This window comes from Aphelocoma coerulescens, chromosome 20 (genome assembly GCF_041296385.1).
Source record: "Aphelocoma coerulescens isolate FSJ_1873_10779 chromosome 20, UR_Acoe_1.0, whole genome shotgun sequence".
Lineage (NCBI taxonomy): Eukaryota > Metazoa > Chordata > Aves > Passeriformes > Corvidae > Aphelocoma > Aphelocoma coerulescens.
In genome coordinates this window covers 11,229,021-11,245,538 of record NC_091033.1, presented here as the reverse complement: position 1 = coordinate 11,245,538, position 16,518 = coordinate 11,229,021, and the positions used below count along the sequence as shown (strand labels likewise).

At 40.9% G+C, this 16,518-nt stretch overlaps 1 protein-coding gene across 1 annotated transcript in view; it reads right to left on the bottom strand.

Annotated features, from left to right (window-relative positions):
* Positions 1–16,518, bottom strand: part of TAF4 (TATA-box binding protein associated factor 4) — a 36,320-nt gene that overhangs the window by 19,404 nt on the left and 398 nt on the right. Inside the window, exon 2 of the mRNA XM_069034205.1 lies at positions 13,559–14,647. Coding sequence (XP_068890306.1) covers positions 13,559–14,647 — 1,089 coding nt within the window. The remainder of the gene's footprint in view (positions 1–13,558; positions 14,648–16,518) is intronic.

Sequence of the window (16,518 nt, the reverse complement as noted above, 5' to 3'; positions counted from 1 at the left end):
AACAGCTAATAAAGACCACTGGAAACATTCAATTAGAAAAAGGTGACAATAAAACTTGGCCATTTTAAGTATCTCTCTGCCTTCTTTTCCCTAGAAAGTCTGATCACGTGTACTCTAAAATCATATTCACTATTAAAAATGCAAACATTCAAGAATTCTTTCCAAGTCTCTCATTAAAAAACTAATTAAAATTAAAATTAATTACCATTTTTGTTAGAAGTTAGAGGCTTAAGAGAATCCTGAAAGGCGCTCATATTTCAGTTTGAATTAAACAATTCAATCCAAATGAAGGATTAACAAAACTCAGTTGGCTGTTCCTCATGCCAAAAAGACTTGTGTTCCTGACCAGCACACAATGGTCACCTCATGTTTGCTTGCTGTGGAGACCTTCCCAGACCACTCCTGTTTACAAGACTGTTTGGGATGGAAAATGCCATCATTATATGATGTAGCTGCATGATTCTACAGTGTTGTCTTTGCCTCTTGCTTATTTGTATTCCCATTTGCTAATGACATTTCCATTTATAAAGTGTTGTGCTTTGGGGTTTTTTTCTTTGTTGGTGTTTTTTCAATTAATAAAACGTGTAAAATCATGCACTGGAATAAAAAGTGAAGAGCTTTGGCCATAGGACATACCAAAAACACAAACCAGACTTTTTTCCTAATGCTTCCCTCTTCCTTTTTTCTTTGAAACATGGCTTAACAAAGACTAGAGAAAAAAATTAGCAGAATGATAAGATTAATAATATATTTTGTAGTTTTTGCAGACCACTCTGATTATCAGTGTAATTCCAAAGACATACAACTTTGTTGCTAGAGTACCTCTATATCCACAAAATAAACCAAACCAAAACGGTTTCCTGTTTTGTTATCAGTTTTTACTGGTAAATCTTGATTAATAACATTTATAGGAGCCGGACTTCCCAGTGAGGGAGATAAAACCATCTGCAGATACAGCAGGCACCTTCAGATCAGCGTTCTTAGGAAGTGCACAGTCCAGTGTCCCCTCTGACAGCCACACCCAACAGGAGGCCACTCCAACAGCAGCATATCCCGGTGTCACCTCTCAGGATACTGCTCCATGTCTCAGGGACTCCATCCATACCATAGGGGACACACTGAAGGACTCCATCTCCAGTCAGCAAGCACCTAAATGAGAGGACACAGCAAGGTGTGCCCACGCTTGTCACTGGCTTACCAGTTTGCAAGGACAAAACTCTTGCCTGTGAAACACAAACCCTGCACAGGATCCTATCCAATCCCAAGTGACATCATCTCTCTTTCTGATACAGACACTGAACAGAAGAACGGACGGTTCAAGCTTGCAGATTTTGCTTGTTACTCACAATATAGCTCATGGTTAATCCAGATGAAGTCAGAACTAAGAACCTAGACTTCTAGTAAGTTGGTTTTTTTTCTGAGACATGACAGAAGAATTAATGGATATAAGATCTTGAAAATGCAGGGAGAATATCCTCTTCTAGTCTCCTGAAGAAATTCTCTTCTTAATATAAAAAGATAACTGAAAAACTTCCCAAGAAAAAACAACTGGGGTCAGGGAGAACTGTTAGGCAGCAAGGAATCAATAGACACACACGCTGGTTTTCAGAAAGAATGTCCAAGCCTGAAAGAATAACCAGAGAACTGATGCTTCTGGTGCAGAAAATCAAAGTCCTTACAAACACCTCTAGAAAAGAAGGTTATTGATCATACAGTCCACTGACGTCTGACAAATCTTCAAATCCTAACTAGATTTGCCAGGGAAGCTCACTAAGAGGTTATCTTCACGTCAAAGCCCTTTGGGCCTTAAGCTCTTGAGCACACACTCATTTGTGGCAAGATGCTGCAAACATTTGACATGGCAGAAAAATTTGACAGTAATCCTAAATGGGCTGTGCCAAGAGAAAGCTTTATGAAAGTATCCTTTTGGTATTGTCAGAAGAGATTCTGTTGCAACAAAACAGAAAGTAAATGTGTGTGTAAGGTTATGCAAGTTATCACACACACCACAAAAACCATCTAAAGCAAAGGGGATGAGTCCATGCTCTGTAAGTGATTGGATCATGCTACACAAGGACCCCAGAATGACAAAACCCTTATAAAAGGACAAAGTTTCTAATATTTTTCCAATACAAAAATGCTGGAATACCAGAGAGAGAGCTGGAGAAAAATAAGCTGCCTATACAAACTACAGGAAGAGCTTTCAGAATAAGTGATTTGTGTGACAGGGTCCCTTACTGCAGAAAAGGAAAAGATAACCTGGTACCGACACCAACTCCGTCCAACAATCCACCATTCTTCCTCTTACAGTAACTGATCCACCAGGACAAGCTCCTACTCTACAGGAATGAAAGCCCAAGAAAAGCAGAAAGAACCTACTGAAGTCTACTAGACCACTGCAGCTCCACAAAAATCTGGGTAATTAAGGAAATCTTGCCCAACACCAGACAATTTCTAGCAGATTTAAATTATTTACACACATTAAAGACTAGCATCTGTAACAAACCAGATGTGTAGCAGCTCATGAAGGACCATCTACACATCAACTCATGAGAAACAGGGATTACAAATCAAGTAGCACAGAACTGTAAACAGTAACAGAGACATGGATTAGATGTTATTGAAGACACACTACTTTGTACCTGAGGAAAAACGTGGCACCACTGCAGATATACTTAAGTTTAGGTGCTTAGAATCTCAGGAGACCTGTGCTGCTCAAGTCCAGAATAAATTTTACTTGAACTTTCTTGCCAAAGCCTTTGACCTCATCAGCAATCCAAACTCTCAAGTTTCATCAACAAACATGGCTGTTTCATGATTTGTATGAAGACACCTTAGCCCCACAAGCATAAAGCACAGTGCCTAAGGAGAAGTCTCCACAGTGCAGGAATCAGGAGGTATCAGCAAACGCACCAGCTCAGAACAACCCCATGATTGTGTGAGACTTCAGCTGCTCCACAAGTGGCTGCCCTGCACTGGCACGATGAGGTCAGGCTGTACAAACACAAGGTGGTAGTAGTAGATACGTTCCCTGCCAGGCAGTGACAGAGCTGTCCAGCACACTGGAGCAACCTAAGAGTCTGCACCAATTCCCTCATGCCTTGTTCCAGAGTAATGGGCACCCCCAAAGCCATGAGGCTGAGGTTCTGCACAGAGCTGTGCTGAGCACACAGGACACACTGTGCCCAATGAAAGGGACCTGTTAAATGCTCAGCACCTGCTGCACTGAAGGTGAGCTACAACTTACCATGAAAAAACATGGCACAACTGTCAGGTGTTGCTTCAGAGCATCTCTAACACAAAATACTTGGAGTCTCTCCTGACAAGCACTAAATATTACACACAGCAAAGACTGCCATGGCACAGAGTTTTAGACAAGAACTACAAAAGCAAATTCCATTTCCTTTTAAACTCATGTTACTCTGGAGTAAAGCAGAATTCTACCCAGACACAGTGCCTACAAGTTTTGGTACAGCATTAGTTTACTGCAGCACTCCAGTGATGGCTATCACTACTCTCCCCAACCTGCACATTCAGACTCTAACCAGCCATTATGGTCTCAGGAAAATTAATTCTTCAACAGCTGATTTATCATTGTTGCCAACACAGGTGAAAGATATGTTTGCAAATATCCTCAAGAATCCTCACTGTGGTGCACAGAAAGTGCATTTTGTACAGACCAAGTACGAAAGTTCACATTATGAAAAACTGCTTGTTCTTTCTTACAAGAGTCAGCAGACAAAAAACTCGGTTTCATTTTAGAAGCTTTTCCTTACTCTTACTATGCAAGAGTTCAGTTTCAAACAACCCAACTCAACTGTACTGTCTAAAAGGTGAAGAAGTGAATCATTTGTAAAATATTGGTTCACAAACCTTTTAAGAATAGAGTTAAAGGAATAATGTTGGAATGTTGGAAAGCCAAAAAGTCACTGCATTTAACAGTGATCCCATATGGAAAAAAAATCTTACCTGTTCATTTCAAAAGGTGTGTAAGAATTGTTCTGGGAAATACATCATTTTATATAGCAACGACTGACAAATGCTTCAACAACAATGTGATTTGAAACTATTTTGACTTCTCTGGAAAGCTATATTCCTTGAAAGTGTGTTAACATTCCTTTCTAGTCAAGCATACAAAGCCAAAACACCGGAGTGCTCTGTCAAATTGGAACCCAATCATCACACAAATCTGTCTGATGTCAAAACAGCTAAGAAAGACACTATCAAGAGCTAAACCAATTGCTTTAATTATTGATCTCCAAGCAATTCAGATTTAGCTCTGCCATTAATTTCAATATACTTAAATCAAACAACAAAGTGGTTATACCAAAATCAGATTTGGGTTTGAGAAAGGAAGACACAAAATAAAGTGTCACTAATTCTTTACATCAGTTATTTTGAATAGGAAGTTTTAAAACTCAACCTGTCTTCATTTGTGACAGTTTGTCTGTACCAAGGTGTGTCAACATTAGTGCTGTTCAAGCACCTGAAGAAATGGGAATGGCCGAGTTACTTTGCATTTATTACCACAGTCTGTACAGAAATGCTTAATGAGGAGTAATGCTCTAAATCAACATTTTCTTCCTTCAGAACACAACAGCCTAAAACAGCTAAGCACATGAGAAGCCATAAAGAACACTTTACTTTCTCCCCACTGTGAATGCCCTACTCTAGGTGTACACTCTTTGTAATTCTAGCAGTGAGAAAACCCTTTGCTGATGCCACCTTTTCACCCAGAGCTGTGGAGATCCGAAATGGACAATTCCACTGACTGACAGCTCCCTCAGGCAGCCTCAGCAGAAAGATTCCCTCCACATCCTCCTCTGAGTTCATGCCTCTCTCACTGCCCATACAGAATTACTCTGCTTTGAGAATATGCCAAACACTACGCCTGCAAGTTCAATACAAACCATCAACGGGGACATGATATTACATGCCATTTGGCTGATAGCAACATTTACTAAATAGCTCTGCTTTTGCAGTTAGTCTGAACACAGAATCAGAATTATTTTCACACCTGTAAGCTTGAATTTAGAAAGCTTTTCAACAAAATCAGGTTTCGTTTTGATTTTTACTAACCATCAAATGCACAGTCCTGAGTAATGACTAAGCTTAATGACTGGGTATGACTAACACTTATAAATAATTAGTGCCTTTTCTCCCCCTCCCCCATGGAGGACAAGGAAAGAAAGAAAATCAAATAATACACTGGTAAAAAGGAAGAAAGAAAGGAACTAACAGGTTGAAGCTCAGTGCATGAACACTTGTATCTTCTTCCAATCCACCCTTAATACTACTGCAAACATGACTGCACATATGTCTGTTAAAAACTAATAACACCTCATGCTTGTCTTTTAACTTCTACAGAGTTTAGTCACTGTCAGCCTCCCTACTCCAGATCTCTCCTCCCACACTGATCCCTCCACAAACACTCTTCTGGTCCCCTCCATCAACTCTTTTGCCACAGGTGCTGCAACTCCTCAGTGCTACTCCTTGGAGCTGGCACTTCTGACTCATGTGAGCACAACTGGTCCCACTCGCCACACCACCACTTAGGCTGAAAGCACCTGATGTTATTACGTTCGGAGAGAGGCTCTAAATCTAACCCTCCCTTACAGAAATATTTGACTAATAAACTGAAGGAAGGTGTGCAGACAACTTAATACAGCCTTGCTGCCCCCCAAACCATCTCAGAAAGACTCGAGCATGGCACCACACCTCATTGCTTGGGTTTTGTTTATACTCTGCTATCTAGAGCACACATTTTTCAACTGCACTGGTTGTCAGCACAGTCTATCCAGCACGTGCTTTATTCTGCACAAAAGCACTGTGATAGCTTTTCACAGTTCAGCTACTCTCGGAAGCATGTATTAATCAAGTTACAATCATAAGTTAGATCATTTTTACAAGAGAGGGTTCCTCAATTCAATACAAATCTTAGGACAGTCATGTCAGTCACGTAAAATAATATTACACACTGCTGTGAGTTTTATGTTATTCCTTGTCTTGGTACTGGTTATGTGTTACAGAAAAATACATTTTAGTAATGCATTTTAAGGGAAAAAGCATCAAAATTAAGAAATGCAGCACTCATAAGTTACAATTCAAATTTATAAACAGAGATCTACCATGGCAAAAAGTTACTTATTTTCATCAGTATACCTTTCCAAATCCCACAAAAAGAGCTTGGTATCTGAGTTGGACCTTGCACTAAATTGTGTACAAATACACAATAAAAGCACCATCCCTATTTAACCTATTTTATAACACATTCACGCATTTTGCTGAGAATCAACCTTTGATGTTCAAAGTGCAACTTTCTGATTACTGGTAATCTAAGTAGAGAAACTCATCTTTTTAAAAAGTTATTTGGAGTCTGACAACAGTTACAGACCCAAAGATCAGCTACATTTGTACAATGCCTTAAAGACAGCTCTACTGAGGTGCTCAGCAGGTGTATCAATTCCTTATAATTATCAGCTCTTTCCTGATTACTGATAATCTATACCATTATACAGTGACACTAATCAACATTTTGTTCTCACAAAAAAATATCCTGTATTTAAAAAAAAACCTTAAAAGCATAAATAAGACCTCAAGGACAACTATTGTATTTTACATTAAATATTATGTTAAAGACAGCAGAAGAAAATTACTCCAAGACAGAAGGCTTTGTGGTAAAATACTGGCTCTCAGTTCCTTGAGACACCTGCACCTCCAGAAGACAACCAGCATTTCTGGGAGGAAATTCCCACAGATTAGAACTGGGATAAAAATTTCCAGGGTAAGCTGAGGTAAAACTATCCTAGAAGGTTTAAAACAACCAAAAAGCTCTATTCACATGTCCATGGCCTGAATGAAAAAAAAAAAAAAAAAAAAAGGCCTCATCTAATCTGAAATATGGATGATCAGATAATCTTTATACCTGTTTAATTACAGCCTGGTCTGTGTACAGGTTCTATCAGCAATTTTGCTTCTCTTACAAGGGAGCAGATGCAAGAGGGCTGATACAACTATATGCACACAGGAATAGACCTGTAGCTGTGTAAAGAAAAAGCCCTTTGTCACCTATGAGCAACTCTCCCTAGAGTTTGGCCTTCCTTCACACAGAGCTTTAGGGTTCATAATACACCTGAAATAACTGTCTATTAACCACGACTAAAATCTCCTCTCTATCATTGCCTTCAGTTGTGACAAACAGTATTTTCAAAATTCTTTTCTTCATGCCACTACCTCTTCAAATCTTTTTTTCACAAGAGATTACATGCCTAACATAAAACTAAACTTGCTAACAGTCTTCCAACTAGCAAAAGCCCTGTTTTTTTACATGAAGCAATGACAACAAATTCAAGAAGATTTAGACAGATAAATAGTTATAAACATTCATAAAGTTTCAACACAAACAATAATCTTGGCAAGAGTAGCTATTTTCAGGTAAAAACGCTGATTTTTAATATTTCTGACAAAAAAAGAATATACTAACAAAAGATGTTTAATGTGTTAAGTGACTTCTATGTCCAGTTCCATCTGAGCAGACTCTGTATTTGATCACACAGTTTTTACATAAAGCAACCTTTCCACACACCAGTATGTTCTCTTTCCTCGAACCCAGATAGTTTTAATATCCATATTTCAACTGTGTTCTAGAACTACTTCATAATTCTTTTTAGAATTATATTTACATATCATTTTCCAAAACAGGGAAGACAAACAACAGTAAGAGTTCTTGTACACCAAAACACTTCATTTGAAGAGTTTGTGATATAATTTGTGTCTTATCAGTGCACGAAACTGGATGCATTTTCATCTGTTTGCTAACTTGGCTGCAGCATCCTGTGTTAGTAAGGGAATCAAGTTCTGGACAACATTCAAATTTGTGGTCCACAAACCAAGAAGGTTTCACATGCAACCTGCTAGATTTTCAGGGATGGAAAACATGTAATTTCTTACAGAGTGCAGAACAGCTCAAAAGAAATAAATCACTTCTGATTATTGACCAAACTTTTATCACAAGCTTAGGGATACCCAAAACCCCCATTTGAAAGATCACCATTTGAAGATCATACAGACATATCCATACATGCACTTCCAAAGGCTGTGGGGAACAGTACTTTTCATAACAGAACTGAACAATATGTAATCAGAGTTAATAGCTTTCATAGCTTAACAGAATCACAATTATATTCCCATTAGATCCCATCACTTAACGACATAGTCTTATCAGATGTGCACAACATCAAGATACTCTTTAACAGAACAAAAAAACCCTATTGCACAGCTCTCTGAGCCTCAGGTTCTTTGGGGTACAAAGCCAAGCATGCAGGAGTCCTCAGTTATGGAAGTTGCAATGCGAACAAACACAACTTTCAGTCTGGTGACATATGGCAGATCTGATGTAGCAGATTCCAAATAAAGCAGAATGTTCCTTTTGCTGATGCATGATTTGAACATAAAATCCACCCCTCACCCAGAAGAGTTCTGCAGAAGAGATCCACAGCTATCTTCCACAAAGACAGATACTGCTTTACATGCCAAGTATAGGACTCCCAAGCTCTAATCCTGGCAAAATATTGATTCCTGCATGGCCTTGGGCATGTCAGAACTTCTCTAACTTGCTCTTTTCCCCAGCTCTAAAGCAGAGTTCATACTACTTTATTTACCAACCACACAGGCATGTTTCAAGGATTAAGTCTGTAAAATGCTTTGAAAGTAAAACATACTGTAAGTACTCTAAGAAGCCCCCATTGTCACGGTGCATTGCAGACATTATTTTTAACAAAATCGAGCCATGCCAACACAGTTAACAGGCATAATATTGGCAGCACATGGAACATACAGGGAAACTATAATGAGGATATGTTTGAACTCGCTTACTAGTCAGTGAGAAATAGAAACAACCACATTCCACTACTTCATAGTATTTCTTCTGTTCCTTTCTGTATTCCTTATATTATGGAATTCTGATGACTTCCTCATCTATCTACATCCTAGTTACTTTGGGGACTTCTGGGGTACATGTTTCAAGTACAAGGCAACCCAAAGAATGAGGCATTCAGTACAAAAAAGTAACACACTGTTTGATTCTTCTCAGTTGCCACCCTTCTCCATTTTTATACACTCTCCTTTGCCCAACCACCTACCACCCCAACTCCCAACTGAAGGAAATAAAACTACTGCAGAAGTTATTTTTCAGTTACTCCAGCTTCAAAAAGTATGACTGCTCAAGTCAAAAGGACCCAAAACCATGCTTTAAACCATATGTTCAGGTAGTTTTCCCATTCTAAAGCCACCATAAACATGGCCTAAGTTCAAATCCTTCTTGGATAATGAACACAAGCTAAAAAACAATCGGTTTCTACAAAAAAGCTCCCATTTAACACCAAATGAAGTTTTGAGCCTCCAAGGCCATGAAGAAAACCTTGAGCATGCATATTCATGTAGAACATCTTCCAGGATGTGCAGATGTACAGCACTGATGCTCTTTCAGGTATTCTTTGCTTCTGGAAAGCACCAGCAGTAAGTTTTAACCACTGGTAGACTTCAGAACGCTGGAATGTTCCACTGTTAAAGGGGCCCCAGCAGTTTCTCAGTCTATAAAAGGCCCATCCTGTCCTCACCACAGAAGAGGCACATGAGATGCCCTCCAGAAAGCAAGCAATGAAGAAATTCATAGTCTCATCCCCTATCATCAGCTACTGGCAGATCCAACTGAGTTTTGGGAAAGTAATAAAAAGGTTTTATTTTTAGATACAAGGCAAAACAATTCTGTTCTACAACAGCTGCAGAACTGCTCTACTGCTAGTGGGAAAACTGGTCATGACTGTAGAAGTTAAAAAAGAGCCCATGAAGACAAGCCATCCTATCTGCTATCTTCAACAGGACTACATGTCACCAAAGTGTATTTAATCAGGAAAATACCAGTCTTTATGGCCAAGCCACCAGATTTTCATAAGTACTAACAGTCACTCAGAAGGTAAAAGAAAAGAGAGGGACAGAGGGAAGTGAAAGTTTCTAGATTTCAATTTCACCTAAGCTAGTAGAGAAAACTGTCCAGACCTACCTGCTCTATACTATTCTTACTGGATACCTTCAGCACTCACCAATCTGCTCCTTCATCTAAGCACTCAGCTTAAAAACTTATTATGAGATGTTTGTGCATAAAGATAAAGCAGAAGAGAGTAGCAACACAAACTTGCAAAAAGAGAAACCACACCTTTGAACCCCAAGTTGACAGTACTGCTAAGTATGCATAAATTCACAGATGCTGGGTTTGTACTACAGCACTGCTGGACAAGACGGGATTTTCAAAAATTGTTTCAAAGTACCCAAGTTTTGCCATTTAACAAGATAGTTCTACCCTGTGTCAGCAATGACTTCTAAACACTTTACACTCTTGGAATGCAAAAGATAAATTTTAGGGCATAACTCCAGTTACACTTTATTGAGCACCTCTAACAGTGGAACACTGACTCACTGCTTTAATAAACCAACTGATTTTCTAGCTCTTACCATATTATTGTATGTAATACATTTCTCGTTACTGAAATGCTCAGAAACAACAAACTTCATTCAATTTATTTCCAGTCAGTTTCACTAGTGTTGCATCCTTAAGAAGGTATTATATAAACTTGTGTTCCCACCCCCTTACAGAATCATCTCACAATATTTCCATGTCTTTTCTAGGAAGGTATAAATAGGGTTATTTTGGGACCTTCATTGCCCAAATCTGTCCAACTGGAGCACAAAGACCCAAACACAGGCTCCTGAAGAAAAGACTAAGCACAACAGTCTTCTCCTCAAAGATGTCAGAAGTGAAAGACCATCATTAATACACAGGTATTCTCAATAGTCCAGTTCCTTGGAGAAGAAATATACCAAAATCCAGTAAGGTCACAACAATTATGGCCCACTGGCTCTTCAAACATTCCTATTTGGTCAGTCAAGGTTTGTTGCACAATTGCCTTGATAAGATACAAAGTATTATTCTAAAAGTAATCTGTTTTAAAGACCATTGATGGAGTTTATTTGCCATGCGCTCTTTTGAAGAAAACATTTGAAACCTTGAAAGGTTCCTAATTTTCAAGTCACAGCTTAGTAACTCCTGCTGACATTTTATATTCTGCTTTCCATACATGTGACACTGTAACTGTATTTTGGAGAGCTAGAACAGTAATTCTGGATAAGAAAATAACCGTAAAGCCTGTGCTGTCATGGTCAAACCTTCCATCAGAATTTTCTTTCTCAGTGTTTATAATTCTTGTTGTAAAAAGCTGTGTGTGCAGTGTATGATTTCAAACTATTTCAAGCACTGACTTAGAAACTCTTACTAGCACACACTACTAACTTTTAAAAACAAACTTGTGAATGCAAATTCGATGCACACAGTAGGTGCACAGCACACAGGCACTGCAGCTTCACACTACCAAACTGCCTCCAAAAATCTGACCTCTGATGCTGTCATTTAAAATACAATTTCAAAAGCACAGTCATATATGCTCCTTTCACTACGAATGTGCCTGCACTCTGCTGAAGATCACAGTAGTTGCACGTGGCCAAACTTCCAGAGGTGCTTGTGCCTGAGAGATGTTTGTAAGAGCACAGCATCCATCAGTTTTAAGTGTTTTGGAAGAAATGGTTTATGCAAAGCATTTTCAAAGCTGGCTACTTTTACAAAGTATAAAAAAAAACAAACTAAAGCAATGTAAAAGAAAAATAATCAGTTCTACTAAAAAAAAACCTTTCCAATATTAAGTCTGTCTTATCACGCAAGAACTCAGTTTCCAAATTCTATATATCCAGTCACATATACTTGCTTATTTTAAGTCATGCTTATTCTTTCGAAGTTATAAATATTTATTTAAGTGTAGGACAGACAAAAAAGTGCTTAATAAAAATCCAAGTGCTTAGAACCTGTATTGTTTTACTTCGATCTATCAAGAACTCCAAAGGAACAATTTATGGTCCAATTTTGCTTAAGGACTGGCAATGCTGCTTCTAAGAGTAACACATTTCAGTATGCTGTGGCAGTCTGAAAACATCAGCTACCTGAAAAAAGGTCCCACTGGACTCCACAGTAGTATTTTCCCCCATAATCAGGTTTATAATGCAGTATTAACAAAAAATGTAGGTATAAATGGCAATAGACTAAACTGGATCAATCCTTTGATACATTATGGCAATAAATAAAAGAAGGCTTTTCCAACCTATCAATTTACAGGCTTCAATATCAAGCACTGGGATTTCAAGATCTGAGTTTTACTGCTATTTTTTAAATTAGCAACATGTCATTCAAATTACTCATATATGGAACAATCTTCAACAGAAAAAAAAAATAAAGGAAGAGGAATATTTATACCAGTTAGTACTTGGATACACAGAATGTTTGATAGACTTCATCAAACTACATGGCATCACAGACCACAGATAGCACATTACACAAAAACACAGTGTTTAGTAACACAATACGTAATTCCTGATCTACTTTATGTGACAGGTGCACTGCTCTGAGGTTGGTCAGGAGTTCCAAGAGATGGGTTATTACTAAGACCACTTGTATTTTACTAAGACCACCCACTAAAACCACCACTGATTTCAGTGTCACTAGCAAAATTTAATTAGCTGTTCTTTGCATACTGCCCTGAAAACAGTGACCAGTAAGAATCCAGCTATTGTATGTACTATTAGGAGGACAGGAAGCAATGTGTAGGTTCACACAAGTATTTGCAGCTGAAAGTCAAAGTGGATACAAGCACCAAGCCTGATTCAAAATAACAGCAAATATATAACATTAAATCCCCAAATCTAGGATACTTAAGGAGGGGCAGAACAATTTTGAGCAAAGAAACGCTTCTCATCCTGCTTTTCACTCACCTACCGAGTTCAGGACTAGATTCCTTGTCCAGAGATGCTCAGCACTAAGCATGAGACAAGCTACTACAAAAGCTGCAGCCCTAGACACAACAGGGTGAGGTAAGGACATAGGAAGTCTGCCTTTTGTATCAGAATGCCAGTGACTAAAAAGATGATCATAAGCTTCAAATCTGTAAGTTTTTAAATCAGACTTTGAAGGTATTTAAAGCAAAAGTAGGTAGTTTTCTTGTGTTGTATCAGCTGCTTCTCTGTTCATGAGAGCTCTGTGGTACTGGGGGCACGCAGGGACAGGAGGGAATCGAGCAGCACATAAAGGTTACAAACTACTGACAAAACTGCCTGAAAAGTCAAAATGTCTTTTGTGCTAATGAAATAACAACATTTTATTGGATAATATTCCATTGTCACACTTTGGCAGTTTGCAGCTTCATCTACACTCACATTGAACAAAGATACCAGGCAGAATTATTTTCAATTACTGCTGAAAAGACTTTCTGGTCACCCAAAATCAGACACTAAGTAGTGGGATGCTACTATGCTACTACTACTCAACACCAGACCATTCTCATTGTTACATGTAATGCCTTTTCCACAATTCACAATTAAATGGCACAGAATCTTACTTGGATTCCTTCCTCCCTGCAAGAAATACATTTCCAAAATAAAACCCCTCAATCCTCTGACTTACCTGGTGGTAACTGAAAATTCTGAATGTTAGTTGGATTCTGAGGTGGCTGAGGCAAACGAGGTGCTAAAACTGTAGGAGTCAAAGTTGCTCTGATTCCACTCGTGGTTGGTGTTGGAGTCCTTGGCAGACTTTGTGCCACTGTATTGGCAGTGCCTTTAGCCATTCCTGTGGGGGTTCCAGGAGCTGCAGGAGGTATCCCACCAGGATTGGGAGCAACATTAGAGAGCCCAGCTTGCATAGTTTGCCCAATAATCATGTTACCCCCTGTAGTACTGGGCTGGCCACCAGTAGCCAGTGTCTGCTGTTGGGATACTGCCTGGACTATAGTTTTAGGAGACTCAGATTTGATGACCTGTGTGGCAGGAGCTGCTGGCACAGAGGAACCAGACTGGCTGTTCACAAGTGACGTCTGGAGGGAAACTCCAGATCCCACAGTGGCTGTGGCAACAGCAGGAAAACTCCCCACACTGATGGTTGAATTGATCACAGTATTGCTCCCATTCTGAGTGGCTGCACCAGCTGCAGCCACCGTGGGTCCTGCTGTGTGGATTGGGGGCCTCACGAGCGTTACCGTGGGCGCCCCGGTGCCAACACTTGGTGGTGGCTGCGAGGAGATCACTGTGGGCGAGGAGGAGGATGCAGAGGACACAGCAGTATTAAGGAAAGAAGTCTGGATGACAGTGTTAGAAGCTGAGGGCAAAACAGCATTAACAGCGTTTCCTTTCCCCACAGATCCAGGTCCATTGTTAACGAGAGGGGCAACAGCAGGTGCAGGAGCAGGGTTGGCAGTCACAGGAGTCCCAGAGAAAGCAGCACTTCCTGTGTGGTGAGAGTTCATCACCACATTACTCCCATTCAAAGTCTGCACTGTCGTGGTCCCAATCTTGCCATTCCTGGTGGACAAGGCAGTTGCCATGGTGCTGATAACCACCGATTTGCCCTGACTGAGGGTCCCTGGAGCAGCAGTGACTTCAGATCCTCCTGCTGCTGCAGTGGTGGTGCTGGTGCTTGTTGTGGTGGCTCCATCCAGAGCTGAAGTCTGGGACCTGGTGTTATGATTAATAACACCCCCCTGCACTCCTCCTGCCCCTGCAAAACAACAGCAAGGTTAAAAAGAGCAAATGAGCAAGAAGAGAAGTCCAGCAAAGACAGAATGTTCTCCCTCATCACCAGGTCTTCTCCATCTCCCAAGCTGCCTGCCTGGAGCCAAGAAAACAGGACAGAATACAAACCTGAACGTGGCTTTGAAGACGTTATCTCAAAGCCTCCAATTTCCCACCAAAGAGTGGCAGATTCAGTATTAATTGTAACACCCCTGCTTTTGACATTACAGTAAGACAAAACAGGGAAAACAGATTTAATATGAACCAAGGGAAGGGAGGAAGATCATCTAAGACCCCTTCCCTATTCTAGAGCCTGACATCCCATTTAGCAACAGGACTGCAATGGCAGGGGGGGAAAATGGCCATGGAAGACACATTATTAAGACATGGTCCCTATACCCAGCACACATTACTCTCTAATCCTGTTGTCTCCTACACAGTAAGTCAGTCAGATCAGGAGGCTCAACAACAGCAAAATATGAAAAGTGAAAGGAAAGGAAAGAAAAACATTGGCCTGGCAAGATAAGAAGTACTGCAAAGCCTGGAGTCTGTTTGAGAAGACCCCTCTTCTTTATTACAGAATTTGTTCCGATGGATCTGAAGTTCCCACTGCCAGAGAGAGTTAAAAATAAATAAATAAAAAGCAAAGCTGGTTTTCAGAAGGGACAAGATGATGTAGCTTCTTGTCCTGAATAATCCTCATGCCCCTTGATAAGGCCTGATGTTAGCACAAGTACAATCACACACAGTCCAGGTTCTGGCCCTAAGGAGACAGAAATGGGAAAAGAATAGTGACAGGCAGACACTGAGATGCACATTATAAGGGTCAAGGAGATCCTCCTAGAAGAGTTTCATCAATCATAACAGAGGGTCGTAGTATCTTCTTACAATTCAGCAAAACGAAATAAAAAATAAAAAAAGGGGGAGGGGAGGAATTGCAGAGAGATTCTGGGGAGACATTTCTTTCAATCCCCCTGAAAAACAGCTTCCCTCCATTCCCACGTAGTGAGCCCTCAGTCCCAGCCTTCACAATGCCCCCCTACAACCCTCACAACACGAAGGGGGCAATATTCCCAGGCCGCTCCGGGGGTGGGCGGGTGGGAGAAGGCGCTGTGCAAGGTGGGGTACTGTGGCCTAAATTCCCCCCCTTCCCGGGACCCGGCGTTGTGACAACCCCCCCTTGAGGGCAGAGGAGGAATGGGAGGTGTTGGATGCCCCCTCCAAGCCCCTGGAACAAGGGAGGGGGTGCGGTGGGAATATCAAGGCAGGCAGATATGGGGGGGAAGCATTTTGAGGGACTTCCTCCCCTTGAAATCCCCCCTCGCTTCCTCCTCTACAGGAAATAGGTGTCATGATTAATAACACCCCCTTCCACTTCAGCAACAGCGAAGGGGGAGGGGAAGGAGCATTTACACAGACAGCTAAGGCGGCATTATCAAGAGGGAATCCCCCCCATAACCTCCACCCCTGGAAAGGGAAGGGGAGCAGTCACAGGCGGCATGGGAGGCACAGCCATGACCAAGGGGGTGGGCTCTGCCTCCTTCAGTCCCCGAGATTAACAGAGCCCTTTTACACTCCAGCAACAAGGGCAGGAAAAGCAGAGGGGACCGGCAGAGTCACGGACGGGCACTGCCGGCTTCTTCTGCGGGGCGGCTGCCCCCACACATGATCCAACACCCTCGAGTAAGCACAGGCGAGGAGGGAAAATAAAGGGGAGGGAGCAGAGGCGCGGATACACACCGAGGGGGCATGATGAGGGGAGGCTCTCCCCCGTATGATCGATACCACCCTTTGCACTCCCGCTCCTGCCACAACGAGAAGGAGGAGAGAGGGAAAAGGGGGGAAAGCAGTGAGGGA